This window comes from Setaria viridis, chromosome 1 (genome assembly GCF_005286985.2).
Source record: "Setaria viridis chromosome 1, Setaria_viridis_v4.0, whole genome shotgun sequence".
Lineage (NCBI taxonomy): Eukaryota > Viridiplantae > Streptophyta > Magnoliopsida > Poales > Poaceae > Setaria > Setaria viridis.
The window spans coordinates 3,255,730-3,268,736 of NC_048263.2; the positions used below are offsets into that span (position 1 = coordinate 3,255,730).

At 49.5% G+C, this 13,007-nt stretch overlaps 3 protein-coding genes across 3 annotated transcripts; all 3 read right to left on the minus strand.

The window, feature by feature from the left end:
* Positions 1-764: 764 nt before the first annotated feature.
* Positions 765-1,984, minus strand: LOC117842805 (uncharacterized). Its single transcript, XM_034723320.2, has one exon. The coding sequence runs from the start codon at positions 1,703-1,705 to the stop codon at positions 1,013-1,015; it is 693 nt and encodes a 230-aa protein (XP_034579211.1). The 5' UTR covers positions 1,706-1,984; the 3' UTR covers positions 765-1,012.
* Positions 1,985-3,148: 1,164 nt separating this feature from the next.
* Positions 3,149-6,977, minus strand: LOC117838185 (uncharacterized). Its single transcript, XM_034718113.2, has 7 exons — positions 6,811-6,977; positions 6,519-6,714; positions 6,388-6,428; positions 5,086-5,249; positions 4,857-4,959; positions 4,616-4,785; positions 3,149-4,082 (listed from the first exon to the last, which is right to left on the minus strand). The coding sequence occupies exons 2-7, from the start codon at positions 6,683-6,685 to the stop codon at positions 3,546-3,548; spliced, it is 1,182 nt and encodes a 393-aa protein (XP_034574004.1). The 5' UTR covers positions 6,686-6,714; positions 6,811-6,977; the 3' UTR covers positions 3,149-3,545.
* Positions 6,978-7,375: 398 nt separating this feature from the next.
* LOC117847546 (alkane hydroxylase MAH1-like) lies at positions 7,376-7,903 on the minus strand. Its single transcript, XM_034728769.1, has one exon. The coding sequence runs from the start codon at positions 7,901-7,903 to the stop codon at positions 7,376-7,378; it is 528 nt and encodes a 175-aa protein (XP_034584660.1).
* Between the last annotated feature and the right edge of the window lie 5,104 nt (positions 7,904-13,007).

Sequence of the window (13,007 nt, forward strand, 5' to 3'; positions counted from 1 at the left end):
CAACGCGAATGCGCGTGTACCGTAGGGGGCTCAGCCCGAGGCACACGCACATGGCTGCAGTGCACGCGTGGTGGTTGTTTCCGCTTACCCTGGTTGTTCCACTTGCTTATCACAACCACGGGGGTGATGCCCTTGTTAGCAACAGGCCTTTGAGGTTGCCTCTGACCAAACTAGAGAGGCAAAGCAACTGTTCAGCTCGCACAGGGGTCAAATTCTGAATGCCCATTCCGTGTCAACTCGATCGACCCTTTATACCAAATTATAGGTTGTTTTGATTCTAATTTATAGGTGTTTGTATGCATCTAAACATACCCTATATTTAGATGTACAAACACCGGTACACCTAAAATATTTTAATTAGCCATAACGGTGACAAGGTTTGGACGAAGATGTAGCTAATGGCAGGGTTGACGAAGAGAATGTAGCTAATGGCAGGGTTAGTGTGAAGCGTTATGCAGGCTGATGGATTTTCTCCCTTTTTTTTTGATTTGAACATATAAAAGGCAGACAGGTCACAGATGGTAGAGCCGCACGACGTTCCACGGCGACTCTTCTTTTTTTTTGGAAAATTAGTTCCACGGTGACTCTTGGAGATGAGGTTAATTAGCAAAATACAAAGAAGCCATGCGTGTTCTTGATTGCGACACAAATTGGGCATCTGAGATCCTGATAACTCATTTCAGGATTTTTGTTTATAACCCATTTCAGGATTAAGCCATTAAGGCAGCTACGAGCTAGTCATTTGATATTAGTAAGCGGGAAACTGATTGCAAAAGATTACCATCTGGGGAGGTCCGTTTGGTATCCAAAACGGCCCAATCAAGAAGCAACACGTATGAAAGCTCACACACAGATTACGGGGAGAAAAAAAATACATTGCATATTGTCAGACAAGGCAAGTTCTTGACACATATGCTGGAACTTTTACCGATACACCCTCGGCCTCGACCTCTATGCGAGGTGTAATTGCACTTAGCCCCCTACGGCGACTGCGATTTCGTGTTGGAACCTACTAGGCGGTGCCGGTGCGGCGGAGCGTGTCCCGGTAGCGGAGGATGGAGTCGAGGCGCTGCAGCCGGAGCTGCTCCCGGAACCGCCGGATGAAGTCGTCCGCGCGCGCGTCCACCTCCACCGCCGGCTCCTCGCCGCGCCCGGCGACGGCGACGGCGCCGGCCTCCCTCGCCGCCACCGCCGCCGCGCGGTGGGCGCGCGCGGGGGTGACGACGACGTCGTGCGCGAGCGCCGGCTCCTCGGCCGCCGCCGCCCTCCGCGTCCTCCTCGCCCGCGGACGCTGGCTGCTGGGCGCCAGCTCCGCGGCCGCCTCCGACCGGCTCCTCTCGATGCACACCACCTCCTCGCGCTCGAGCTCATCGTCGTGGCCGCCGTTCCCCGCCGCCGCCGCGGCCCCCGTCGCCGGCGGCTGGGGGGACGGCTCCGCGGCCGCGTAGTCGAAGAGCGGCGCGTGGTCGGCGGCGAGGCCGCCGAGGCGGGAGAAGCTGAACGACGCGCGAAGGCGGTCGACGGCGAGGGACGGCGCCCGCAGGAGGGCCCTCCGCCCGCCGCCCACCTCGTCGACACCCCCGGGCGCCGCCGTCCCCGTCCCTGGCGACATTAGCCTGGACGCGACGGCGATGGTGGCGATGACGAGGTTCACGAGCACGAACAGCACCGCGGGCGTGAGCCACCCGCGCGCGGCCTCCAACATTTCTTTCCCTCGGTGTACCCGAGGTCCCGAGCCCGGTGGTCTGATTCCGCCGCTGCTGCAGGGTTTTAGTAAGCAGGCCGGCCGGGGTTTTGCTGTGCGGTGGCGTGGGAGCGAAACGGAGGAGCCGCGTGCCCGCGTGGGAGGGAGCAGAGAACGGGGGGTGGGGCGAGGTGTTTAATGGCGGTAAATGCGCATGTGGGGCACATGGAGGGGATGGAGGACGAGGAACCAAGGAAGGAAGAGGACGAGGGGAACCGACCGACCGAGAACGTGGTGCGTGGCCAGTGGCTGACAAAAGGGCTTCACGGCTATAGGTTATGGCCTCTGCGGTGGGGCGCGGGTCGACGGCCGGTCACGAGCGGTGCAGCGCAACCCATGTAAAATACGAGCGCGTGGATAAGAACGTCCGAGCAGACTCGAGTAGAGTATGGCACAGAGGCACTTTAGTAGGTTTCGACTTCACCTGTTTTACGTAAAATGAGGAAATGTATGGTGAGATTATTTTGTAGATCAAGGTTAAAATAAATTGGAAGTGGAGTGAAACTACTATTTTTTACTTCACCGGTAAAATTGTTTTGGAAGAAATTTTCCCGAACGGGATTTTTAGATTGCCTTCATATGATAACAATATGTTACCATGTATATATTTGTTCTCTCCCATCTAAAATATAAGAAATCTGAGTGTATTATAAATAAAACTATCTAAGTTTGTTCAAATTTATAGAAAAAGAACAATATTTATTTAAACTATCAAGTAAGTACAATTAAGTATATTATAAAATATATTTTTATAGTTACCTTTTTAACGTAGTGGAGGTTAATATTATTGGTTATGGACAGTGGGGGCATGGAAGTTAGAATTTCCAATCCTCACTTCAATAAAATCATCGCAAACATTTGACTGTAAGTTAATCATACTTAAGTCAAATAAGTTAATCATACTTAAAATAGTTTGACTTATTAAGATCCTTTATAGAATATTTCAGGACTAAGAGAGTGAGTATCTATATTTTTCCGTTCATTCCCTCCAATTTGAAATCATCGAGAACATTGACTGAATTCCAATTAGCCTCAGGAATAACATATTTGAATTCGACCTCTTCGGAAGGGATCATTCTTCGCCTTCCACCTATAAGCTGCGCTGCAAAGTTATTTAGGGTCGGCTGCGTTGCAGTGTTACTGCTGTGTTCCCCTGCATTCGTAGAAATACGGTACTTGTATCTCTGCACGCTTACAAGATTGGAATCCTCGATGGGCTCTAACACGGACGCAAACCAATCATAAAAAAATATCAGACGTACAGAAACAAAACAACAAATCGTTCCACCAGAATGCGAGAATTCCCTGCAAATATGTACAAACAGATTCCAAACATCTCAGATTTATGTCATTGTTCCTGGGCATCCCGTAGTTTCCATGTCAAGAATATTAATCAACAATCAGTTTGAAGACTAAAACCAAATCCTTTAATGAGTTCCTAATTATAATCACCACAGATGGCAATTGTTAATTGCTCCAAAAAGCAATGTTACAGCACAAAATATAGTTCTACCGCACCAAATACTGTTCCTACCATAAAGCGTTTGTTTCTCAGGGTTCTAAGCTCTCTGCATATTACCAAACTAAAGAATACAACACAGGTTTCAAGTGTAGCTTCTGCAGCAAACAAAGGCAGGCGGGCGGGCTCAGCAACTGCAATTACACAGTTGCTCTAGTAGCGACTAAGTTCAACCCAACAATGTTCCATTGCCGCTGATTAGGTGTGGCCTCACATGAAAACTGAACTTCTAGAAGGCACGAGGAACCCCCGGGCCCTAGAAAACCAGATTAAACTTGTCGCTTATTTTCCATATGGATGATACCTGCTAGAACCCCGAGCACCTGAACTCCCACCACCAGCACCACCTGCTCCACCTGCTCCCCCATAACCGCCATATCCGCTGGCACCATAGCCACCTGGGGCACCACCATAGGCACCGCCTCCATATGCACCCCCTCCATAAGCACCCCCTCCATAGGCACCACCACCGTAGGCACCATATGCACCATAAGCGCCACCATACATGGAACCACCATACCCACCGCCAAAACCAGACCCAAAGCCAGCATTGCCTCCATAGCCATACCCTCTACCGTAGCCATATCCTGCTGCTCCTGCACCACTGTCATATCCATAGCCTGCCGCAGCAGACCTATAAGCACCACCATACCCATAACCACCACCACCGCCAGCACCGCCACCACCGCTGCCACCGCTGCCGCTGCCAGCTCCACCACTACGGTAAGAATTGCGGTAACCACCACCCCCGTGGCTAGATCTACCGTTACTGCTGTGATCGGATCCATGCTTCTTTGGTTCAGCCTTCTTTATTTCAACCTGAAAACAAAATAATACAGAAGAAACTAACATCACTACAAATCACTTCAGCTTGAAGTAGAGTAAATAATCTTCAGTTAATGGGTACATATATCTTAGATTAATTCCAGTATGTATGACCAAAAAATGAGAAATGCATAAATACCACACACCCAAACATCATACATTATGGAAAACACAATGAGCAATACCAACGAAAAGATATCCAGCAGAAAAAAACAGCTGCCCAAAGAGGAACCACAGAATACAACACCACCACCTTGCAGTCCCAAGCAAGTTGGAATATGCTAGAGAGCTACACAGCACCATTCAGAACTTTCAAGCAGGTGATTACAAATTAGGTGCTAAACTCCTTGTGCCCTAAAAAAATGGTCCTTTACTCTGTAGCACATGAACATGAATATATTTCTTTTTCTTCCTTGTTAAAGTATAGTTGAAGAAAAAAAATATATGAGACAGCTGCATGTTCAACAAAAGCTACTACGGCTTACTGCTACTACAGAGTTTACAACAAAACACAATAAAAATCTAACCTGCTTCCCACCAAGATCACGCATTCTCCCCTCTGATATGACCCTTTCAACAGAATCCTCGCTTTCAAAAGTGACAAAACCAAACCCCCTTGAACGCCCAGTGCTATGATCAAGCATTATCTGATGTTCGACCACCTTACCGTAAGAGGAAAAGTGATCCTTCAACTCATCTGAAATTTTGTACCTTCAGTATCATCAACAAAATGTATTAAATATTTCATCATTCGTAGCAAACACCTACCTTCAGTTAGTGATGGTGGTAGCCCACCAATGAAGATCTTTCTTGTCTTGGGGCCATCTTTGGTGGTCATTTCTTCCCTAGGGACTGTCCTCTTTACTTCAACCTGCATAAACAAGACGTTGAGAGGGGTCGAGACAAACTAAACTATTCAATTGCAGAAGCTTGCAAATGAGAGTAAACTGCAATCTTAGGTCCCACATTACGGCCGATCTAAATTTAGATGTCCTACCGTTCTGCCATCTATAACGTGCTCATCCTCCAAAACCTTGTCTATAACAGATGGATCAGAAAATGTAACAAATCCAAATCCACGAGGCATCTTAGTATGCTTGTCCTTCATAATTACAGAATCAGTTATTGCCCCATACTTCTCAAAATGCTTGGAGAAGGTTTCTACATACAAACAAATAAACCATACAGATTTGTCAATTGGGAAAAAAGAACAAAATCACGAAAGTAGCAACACGGTCTATTGAGATAAGAGGGTGAACATATTTCGCATAAGATCAGACCTAGAAACATTATCCAAGAAACAATTGACAGATGCATGTCAAAGCAACCTAGTTCACAAATGACATGCACCCATGACTGCTATCTTTGGAGCAGAAAATATATGAATCTTCTTAAATAAACCATATTAGTGTATCTATACCAGCATTTAAAAGGGATCATGATCATGTTCAAGCTATCTCACTACATCTACCCTAGACATTACTTTGATAGATTAGTTAATTTGGGCAGCATATCCAGGTAGTGTCAATTCTGTACTAACAAAACAGAAATATTAATTTGACAATCTACTGTGGTTCGAGGGACAAACAATGTGTTAAGAGAACAAAGTACATGGCTTGTACAAGATGGAACAGTCTTTTCTTGCTGGTGTACACTTGATCCAAATACTCAATGGTTATAAAAAAAAAGCAAATTTCAGCATCATATTGTAGTGCGCTATATTGAAAATATGCTTCAGCAGAAGTGCTAAGTGCAGTCTACAAAAAATATGTTGGGCAGAACATGCAGAAAGAAAGCATTTAAGAACCATGTTCATATCAAGCACATCAACAAGTATGCACATAAATTTTTATGACCAGCCACCCTGGCATTCCATAAATTTATCTAAACCCATTAGGAGTTACAAAAAATGGCAAACTAACGCATGGAAACATGCATGCTACATCCATCGTACAAATACAGCAGAGTGTTGAGCAACATAACAAATACTGCCGTTGGCAATCAAAAAGTACAACAGAAAACATGGATAACATTAAGCTATTACACCCGAACGCATCAAGCAGCAAACAAGGAAAAAGGGCCAACATATATGTACCCTGCTGGCTGTTGGGCATGTACCAAAAGCATGCTAACAGAAACACTACTTTCCACAACAAAAAAACGCCATGTCCACCCATAATAAGGGACCTGCAGCTATTCTCTACCGCATGCTTCTACATTGTTTTAATTATAGCATCCAAATTAGACAAATCGGACTCTGAGGCACGCCCAATCAGTAGTAAATGTCAGAGAAATTCACCTTCAGTCGTCTCCCAAGCAACGCCTCCAACGAAAATCTTCCTGCAAAAGGAAGAAGCATATTAGCTCTCCTGCTCCCCGCACCCTTCGAAATCCAGAACCAATCGGAACCCTAGAGCCTAGATCGCTCACCCCGACGAGTCGCCGCCGGCTCCCCTCCCGTCCTCCCCGCCTACATCGCCGTACCCGGAGCCCCCATCCCGGCCTCCCCGCCTCCCGGGGTGGCCCTCCTCCTCGTCGACCTCCTCCTCCTCGTACCCGTTCAGCGCGTGCTGGTTGTCCTCCGGGTACCCCGCCATGCCGCCGCAAGCTCTCTCGAAGCCGCCGCCTGCGAACGAAAACCAACGGAATCTGAGCAAACAAGCGGACTAGGGGAAACCCTAGCTCGGGCCCGGGGAGAGGGCGCGGGGGTTGAGCGGATTACCTCGGAATCGGAGCGATCGGAGGGCGGGGTTCGGGGGCGGAGCAAACCCTAGGAGCGCCGCTGCGGGTGCGGGTTTAGGGGGAGCGCGGTGGGATTGCAGGAGGGTATAGGAGAGGAGGAAGAGGGGATGAGAGAAGACGGGGGCGGCGGCGAGGTTTGGTTTGAGTCCAACCCGCAAGCGGCTCCGGGGCTTTTTATATGAGCCGGGCGCGATGGTGTGGGTTAGGGGATATCTAATTATTTGGCACCGAAAGAAATGCTGCTCCTCGAGAAACCACTTTTTTAAATTCCATCAACATTTTTTGTCACCGGACAGAAGTTTTAACAATAAAATTACCATTTTAGCTTCCGTGGCGCGCTATGTCACGGTTTCACGCTGGACGCCGCTCCTGAAATGACCCTGTGCCTCTAGCCTTTATGCTTCCCGCGCGCCGCTCTTCTCTCTCCGTCTCCTCCTCAAGACTCACCATCGTGCCCCTAGCTTTCTGCTTCCCGCGCGCCGCATCTCGCTCCTACCTGTAGCTCGCGTCGTGTGGCCCCTTTAGGTGCCTCCTCCCGCTACCGCCTATCGCCTCACGCCGCGTGGCTCATGGCGCCGGTGTGGACCTGGCCAGCCACTCGCACCTTTGGGGCCGCTAGCTCGCTCCGCCGGGTTCGCACCGGCATGCGCTGCTCCACCGCCGCTGGCAACGACCTTGATGTTGCTGAGCCTCAGGTTCTTGCCGAGGCAACTCCTAGGGCCGCAGTTGAAGACGGCGAACTTGTGGCTCGGCTCGTGCCGAACCCGGCCGACATCAGACAGCCACCGCTCCGGCCGGAACTCGTGGCAGTCGCTACCCCGTATCTGCTCCATCATGCCCATGGCGTAGATGCAGAATATAACCCTAGTGCCCTTGGTCACCTTCGTGCCGTCTAGCAGCATGTCGCCGCCGACCGCCTCCTTCTCCTCGAACGGCATCGGCGGGAACAGCCGCAGCGTGTCAAGAACCGCGACGTGGAGGTAGGACGTGAGCTGGAGCGTGCAGGCGACGGTGGCGGTGGGATGTAGAGACTTGAGCTTGTCGAGGATCCTACGCTCGACGTGCGGGTGCATGCAAAGGATGTAGAAGAGTCAGGTGAGCGCGGTGACGATGAGGTCCTTGACCGCAAACATGTACCCGACGATGGAGTCCTAGAGGAACTAGTCCCGCGAGCATGAAGGGGAGCATGCCCGCCACGGGCCAGCTCACCCGGTGCGAGCTGCCGTCGCAACACGCGGCGGAGGGCGGCGAGGGAGAGAAGCACAGCGTGGCCAGGAGGAACTCAGGGTAGGAGATGAGGAAGCTTCGGAGGGCACCATTGCCGAGGAGAGGCACGGCCCCGACGGCGGCGGTGACCCGCGGGCGGCGAAGCGAGCCTTACGGCCGGCGGAGGAGGTGACAGCGGCAGGTCCTAAGGGGGAGACGGAGAGAGAGAAGAGCGGCGCGCGGGGAGGCCAGGGGCACGGGGTCATTTCGCAAGCTGAATCCAGCATGGAGGGTGACATGTCATGCCACGGAGAATAAAATGGCAATTTTGTTGCTAAAACTTCTCTCCGGTAGCAAAAATGTAGATGTAATTCTAAAAGTGATTTTTGAAGGAGCGCCATTTTTTACAGTGACAAATAATTAGATATCCCGTGGATCAGAGGGTTTGGGTTTGTTACTGGAGGCTTAATGATCAAGTAGGAAGGAACCAAATAAAATCGATCACCACCCTATTGAACTTTAAACAATCATTAATCTCTATCTAATATTAAAGTGTAGTTGTTTCTTCCAACCGTCATAGTTATTTTGCAAAAAAGTTTCTCAACTTTTTCGTAATCAACCCGCAGTCCTTGGAGTAGTTCTTGATAATTTTGCAAAAAGATCCCCAAACTTTACTACATTGACCTGAGGTCCAGCCTTTGCTTTGTTCACGGGCAGGGCGAGCGGCAGTAGTGCATGGCAAAACGAGCGGGGTGACGGCCGAGATGGCCGACGAGGGAGCATTGGCTTCGGACCTCCTGGATGCGGTGGAGCATAGCGGCAAGATCGAAGAGGTGGTGGTGGCCGGGAACAAAGCTGATGACAAGCCGGAAGAGGCGGAGGAAATGGGATAAGCACAAGGCGGGGCGAACCTTGACGGCCACAAATTGGAAGGATCAGACGTGGAGGGCGAGGGTGAGTGGGAGATGGTGACGGATGAACCTGTGCCTGCGACATAGACGCCAGCACTGCGCCCTGAGTCGCCGAGGCCCCAGGAGCCGGCGGGGACAGAGATTAGGAGGGCGGCGGAAGCATGTGCCGCTGCAGGCAACGGCAGCCTGGATGCTAGGAAGGTGATGGAGATGGTGGCGACGCTGTGCGAGCGGAACACGTAGCAGTGTGCGGTGAGCGGCGTGCTAGCGGAACGGGTGGGCGCACTGGAGCACGCCGTGCGGCGGGTCGAGGACGCCGAGCGTCGGTGCCGACGGGAAAGAAGGCAAAAAAAGAGGGGAGGGGGAGCAACCACAGCAAGTGCTACGACGATTGTGGGAATATGATTTGCATGTCTTTACTCGAGAATTATGTCCTGCCTTGGTCCCGTGGATCTCTTAATCCAAACTATAGATAGCTTAATCTCTTGTTCATCCGATCTTAGTTATTCCAAACATGTATGAGCAAGCGATATCATCTAAAATTATTTAACTTTGATCATCAAAAGTGTGGCGAGGTTTGAGATACCGAGGAAAGCCATAATTGGGCATGGAGCAGCTGAATGACGGCTGGCCCTCCAGCCGGCGTGCTGCACCAGGTCCTAGTAGAAGCATTTCTTCGGGTGCTCGCACAACCGGAAGTTGTTATCCAACGAGCCGGTGTGTTGTGCTTGTCTGAGCTGATTTGTCGTGGTCAAACTAACATTATTATATATGGTTATTGTAATATATGGCGCAATGCAATGTCTAAGTTAATACATGTCCAGTTTTAAAAATACTATAGCGAAAGTTTGCAAACATATGAATTTTTTTCTTTTCGTGCAACGCACGAGCACATTTGCTACTAAACTTTAAATTAAACTAGATGATCTCTCATAATTCTTTTATTTCTCTTTGCAACTCCTACAATTTTATTTTTGAGGCTAGCTGCTAGCTAGCAATGACCAAGGAAATAACCAAATTTAATAATAATGGTCATAAGATAGAGTAATCTTTGTAGAGCTGCTTCATTCCTCCTTTTCACCGAGGATGGTGGTTGGGCGACCACGAGAGTAGCCAAGTCTGGAAACCACTTTTAGTATGATGGTAGATGCATAATAATACGATTCCACCACCAAAATGTCTACAAATTATGTACATGCGGATGCATTTAGTGTTATCACTTTGTGCATGTGTTACCATCCATATTTACGAGTATAGAGTATGCTGCGAATACGTGATTATGTGTGCATACCTAATTGAAAACAAAATTCATATCGCCTTGCGCTTCGCCTAGTATTAGGAAGTGTAAGTGTATTTTAAGATGTATTTATCACTTTCTTATACACTTGATGTATTCCTTGTACTTCAAGCCATATTGGCTATATATATAGAGGTCACCCCCCTCGTTAGGGTGTGTGGTGTTTTCCTGTGAAATACATATATTCTCAGTGTGTCTGCTCACGCCCTCTTCGTCGCTACCTGCCCCTCCACTCGGTCTGTGATAGGGGCAATCCAGCAGCGCCATTACTACCGCATGACAGCCTCGACTTCTTCTCTGCCCTCTCCTATTTCGGCGACCTATCGCAGTGCCCTGGCTGATGCCAACTGGCGTGCCGCCATGGTTGACCAGGTCCTCATCAACAACAACACCTAGCGACTAGTCCCGCGACTGTCTGGTGCCAATGTCATGTCGGGCAAGTGGATCTTCCGGCATAAGTTCCATGCCGATGGGTCCCTCGCCTGGCACAAGGCGCGCTGGGTGGTTCGTGGCTTCTCCCAGCGTCACGGCATCGACTACGACGAGACCTTCGGTCCGGTCGTCAAACCGGTGACGATACGGATCATCCTTAGCATCGCCACTTCTAGCGTCTAGCTGATCCACCAGCCGGATGTGAAGAATGTGTTTCTTCACGGACACCTCGCGAAGACTGTCTACTGCCAGCAGCCTCCCGGCTTCGTCGACCCCGCCGCCCCTGATCACGTCTATCTCCTATAAAAGTCCTTGTATGGACTGAAGCAGGCCCCGAGGGCGTGGTACCAGCAATTCACCTCCTTCCTTCGACAACTTGGCTTCGTCACCTCCACCGACAACTTGTATACAAAGAGGGGCTGAGTATCGCCTACCTGCTGCTCTACGTCGACGACATCGTTCTCACCGCCTCGTCCTCAACTCTTCTTCGGCACATCATGGGGCGTCTTCACTCCGAGTTCGCCATGACGGATCTTGGCAACCTACACCACTTCCTCGGTATCTCCATCACGCGTTTCTCCCAGGGCATGTTCCTGTTTCAGCGATAGTACGCCCTGGATCTTCTTTAGCGTACTGGCATGGCTGAGTGTCACTCTACATCGACTCCCGTTGACACTCATGCCAAGCTTTCGGCACACGACGACGCAAAGCTCCAGGACGGCTATGAGTATCGGAGTCTTGCTAGGGCCCTTTAGTACCTCACTCTAACTCGACCTGACCTGACGTATGCTGTTCAGCAGGTGTGCCTCTTCATGCATGACCCACGCGAGCCCCACATGGCCCTAATCAAGCGCATCCTGCGTTATGTAAAGGACATGCTCTCCTCCGGGCTTCACATCGGCACCGGTCCGGTTCAGTCTCTAACTGCCTACTCCGACGCCGACTGGGCTGGCTGGTCGGAATCTAGATGCTCCACCTCCGGCTTCTGCGTCTACCTCGACGACAATATGGTGTCTTGGTCCTCCAAGCGTCAGACCACGGTGTCTCGTTCTAGTGCTAAGACGGAGTACCGAGCTATGGCTGATGCTGCGGCAGAGTGTTGCTAGCTGCACCAAGTTTTTCAGGAGCTTCATGTCCCGCTTGCTTCGGCCACTGTTGTCTACTGCGACAACGTAAATGCTGTCTACGTGACAGCCAACCCAGTGCATCATCGGCACACGAAGCACATCGAGATTGATATTCACTTCGTCCATCAGAAGGTGGCCTTGGGTGAGGTCCGGATCCTCCATGTGTTGTTCTCTCATCAGTTCGCGAATGTCATGACGAAGGGCCTGCCGACTCCTTTGTTTATTGAGTTTAGGTCCAGTCTTTGCGTCCGTGATCCTCCTTCTTCGACTGCGGACAGGTATTAGGAAGTATATATGTATTTTAGAATGTATTTATCATTTTCTTATACATTTAATGTATTTCTTGTACTCCAAGCCATATTGACCATATATATAGAGATCACCTCCTCATTAAGATGTGTAGTATTTTTCCATCTACTTTTCTACACCTAGGCTTCGTCTGGTTGCTAGGTCTGCCACTGCGCATAGACTACTCAAAGATGGAGCAGCACGCCCGGGCGTGCAAATCGCTAGCAACTTCGTGTCGTCGGAGAGAGGCTACTCATCTGTGAGCTACTACATTGCGTACTTCATCAACAGCATGTACGCATGTCATTGTTCTCCGTATTTGTTTAGAAAATGTCTTGTGGGTCCCGCTGGAACTAAGGGCAAAGTGGAATTTTCACACCCTTCTCTTTCATATCAAGTAGGAAATTATTTTTTTATTAGCTCCGGTGTCCATCAGCAAATAACCACAAAGGACGTGTGTCCGCCAGTAAAGAAACATTCAAGTGGTGTCATTCAAGCTAAAGTCAACATTGAAGGGTGTTCATGAGATTTTTTTTTAAGGAACCAGGAGCAGAATCATGGATGCATGTCAGTTGAGTATGGCTAGAAACTCCATACGTCTCCCTTTCTTCATGGAGATATTCAGCATAGCTACTTGGGAGATACGGAATGTGAGGAATGGGAAGGTCCTGAAGGGGGTGTGACATCCATAGGCATTTTGGACCGTGAGGTTCAAACAACAAGTTGTTCTCTAACTTCAGAGTTAAGGACGACTTAGTTATGCAATAGCTCAACACTGTGTTGTAAACTCTCCTCACTCTCTTCTTCTACCTTTTCTGCTGTAAGTATTCCCTCTAGCTTGTAAATAAAACTCTGTTTCTTTGTGAAATGAAGTACTGAAGTGCTGTGGTGGTGGTGTGTGTGTGTGTGTGGGGGG

Excerpts from the sequence above, each read along its gene's own strand:
- LOC117842805 (XM_034723320.2), bottom strand. The coding sequence starts at position 1,705 with ATGTTGGAGGCCGCGCGCGGGTGGCTCACGCCCGCGGTGCTGTTCGTG.
- LOC117847546 (XM_034728769.1), bottom strand. The coding sequence starts at position 7,903 with ATGCACCCGCACGTCGAGCGTAGGATCCTCGACAAGCTCAAGTCTCTA.
- LOC117838185 (XM_034718113.2), bottom strand. The coding sequence starts at position 6,685 with ATGGCGGGGTACCCGGAGGACAACCAGCACGCGCTGAACGGGTACGAG. Across the intron at positions 4,960-5,085 it reads ACGTTATAGATGGCAGAACG|GTTGAAGTAAAGAGGACAGT; the intron begins GTAGGACATCTA and ends TTGTTTATGCAG. Across the intron at positions 4,786-4,856 it reads ACCACCATCACTAACTGAAG|ATGAGTTGAAGGATCACTTT; the intron begins GTAGGTGTTTGC and ends ACAAAATTTCAG.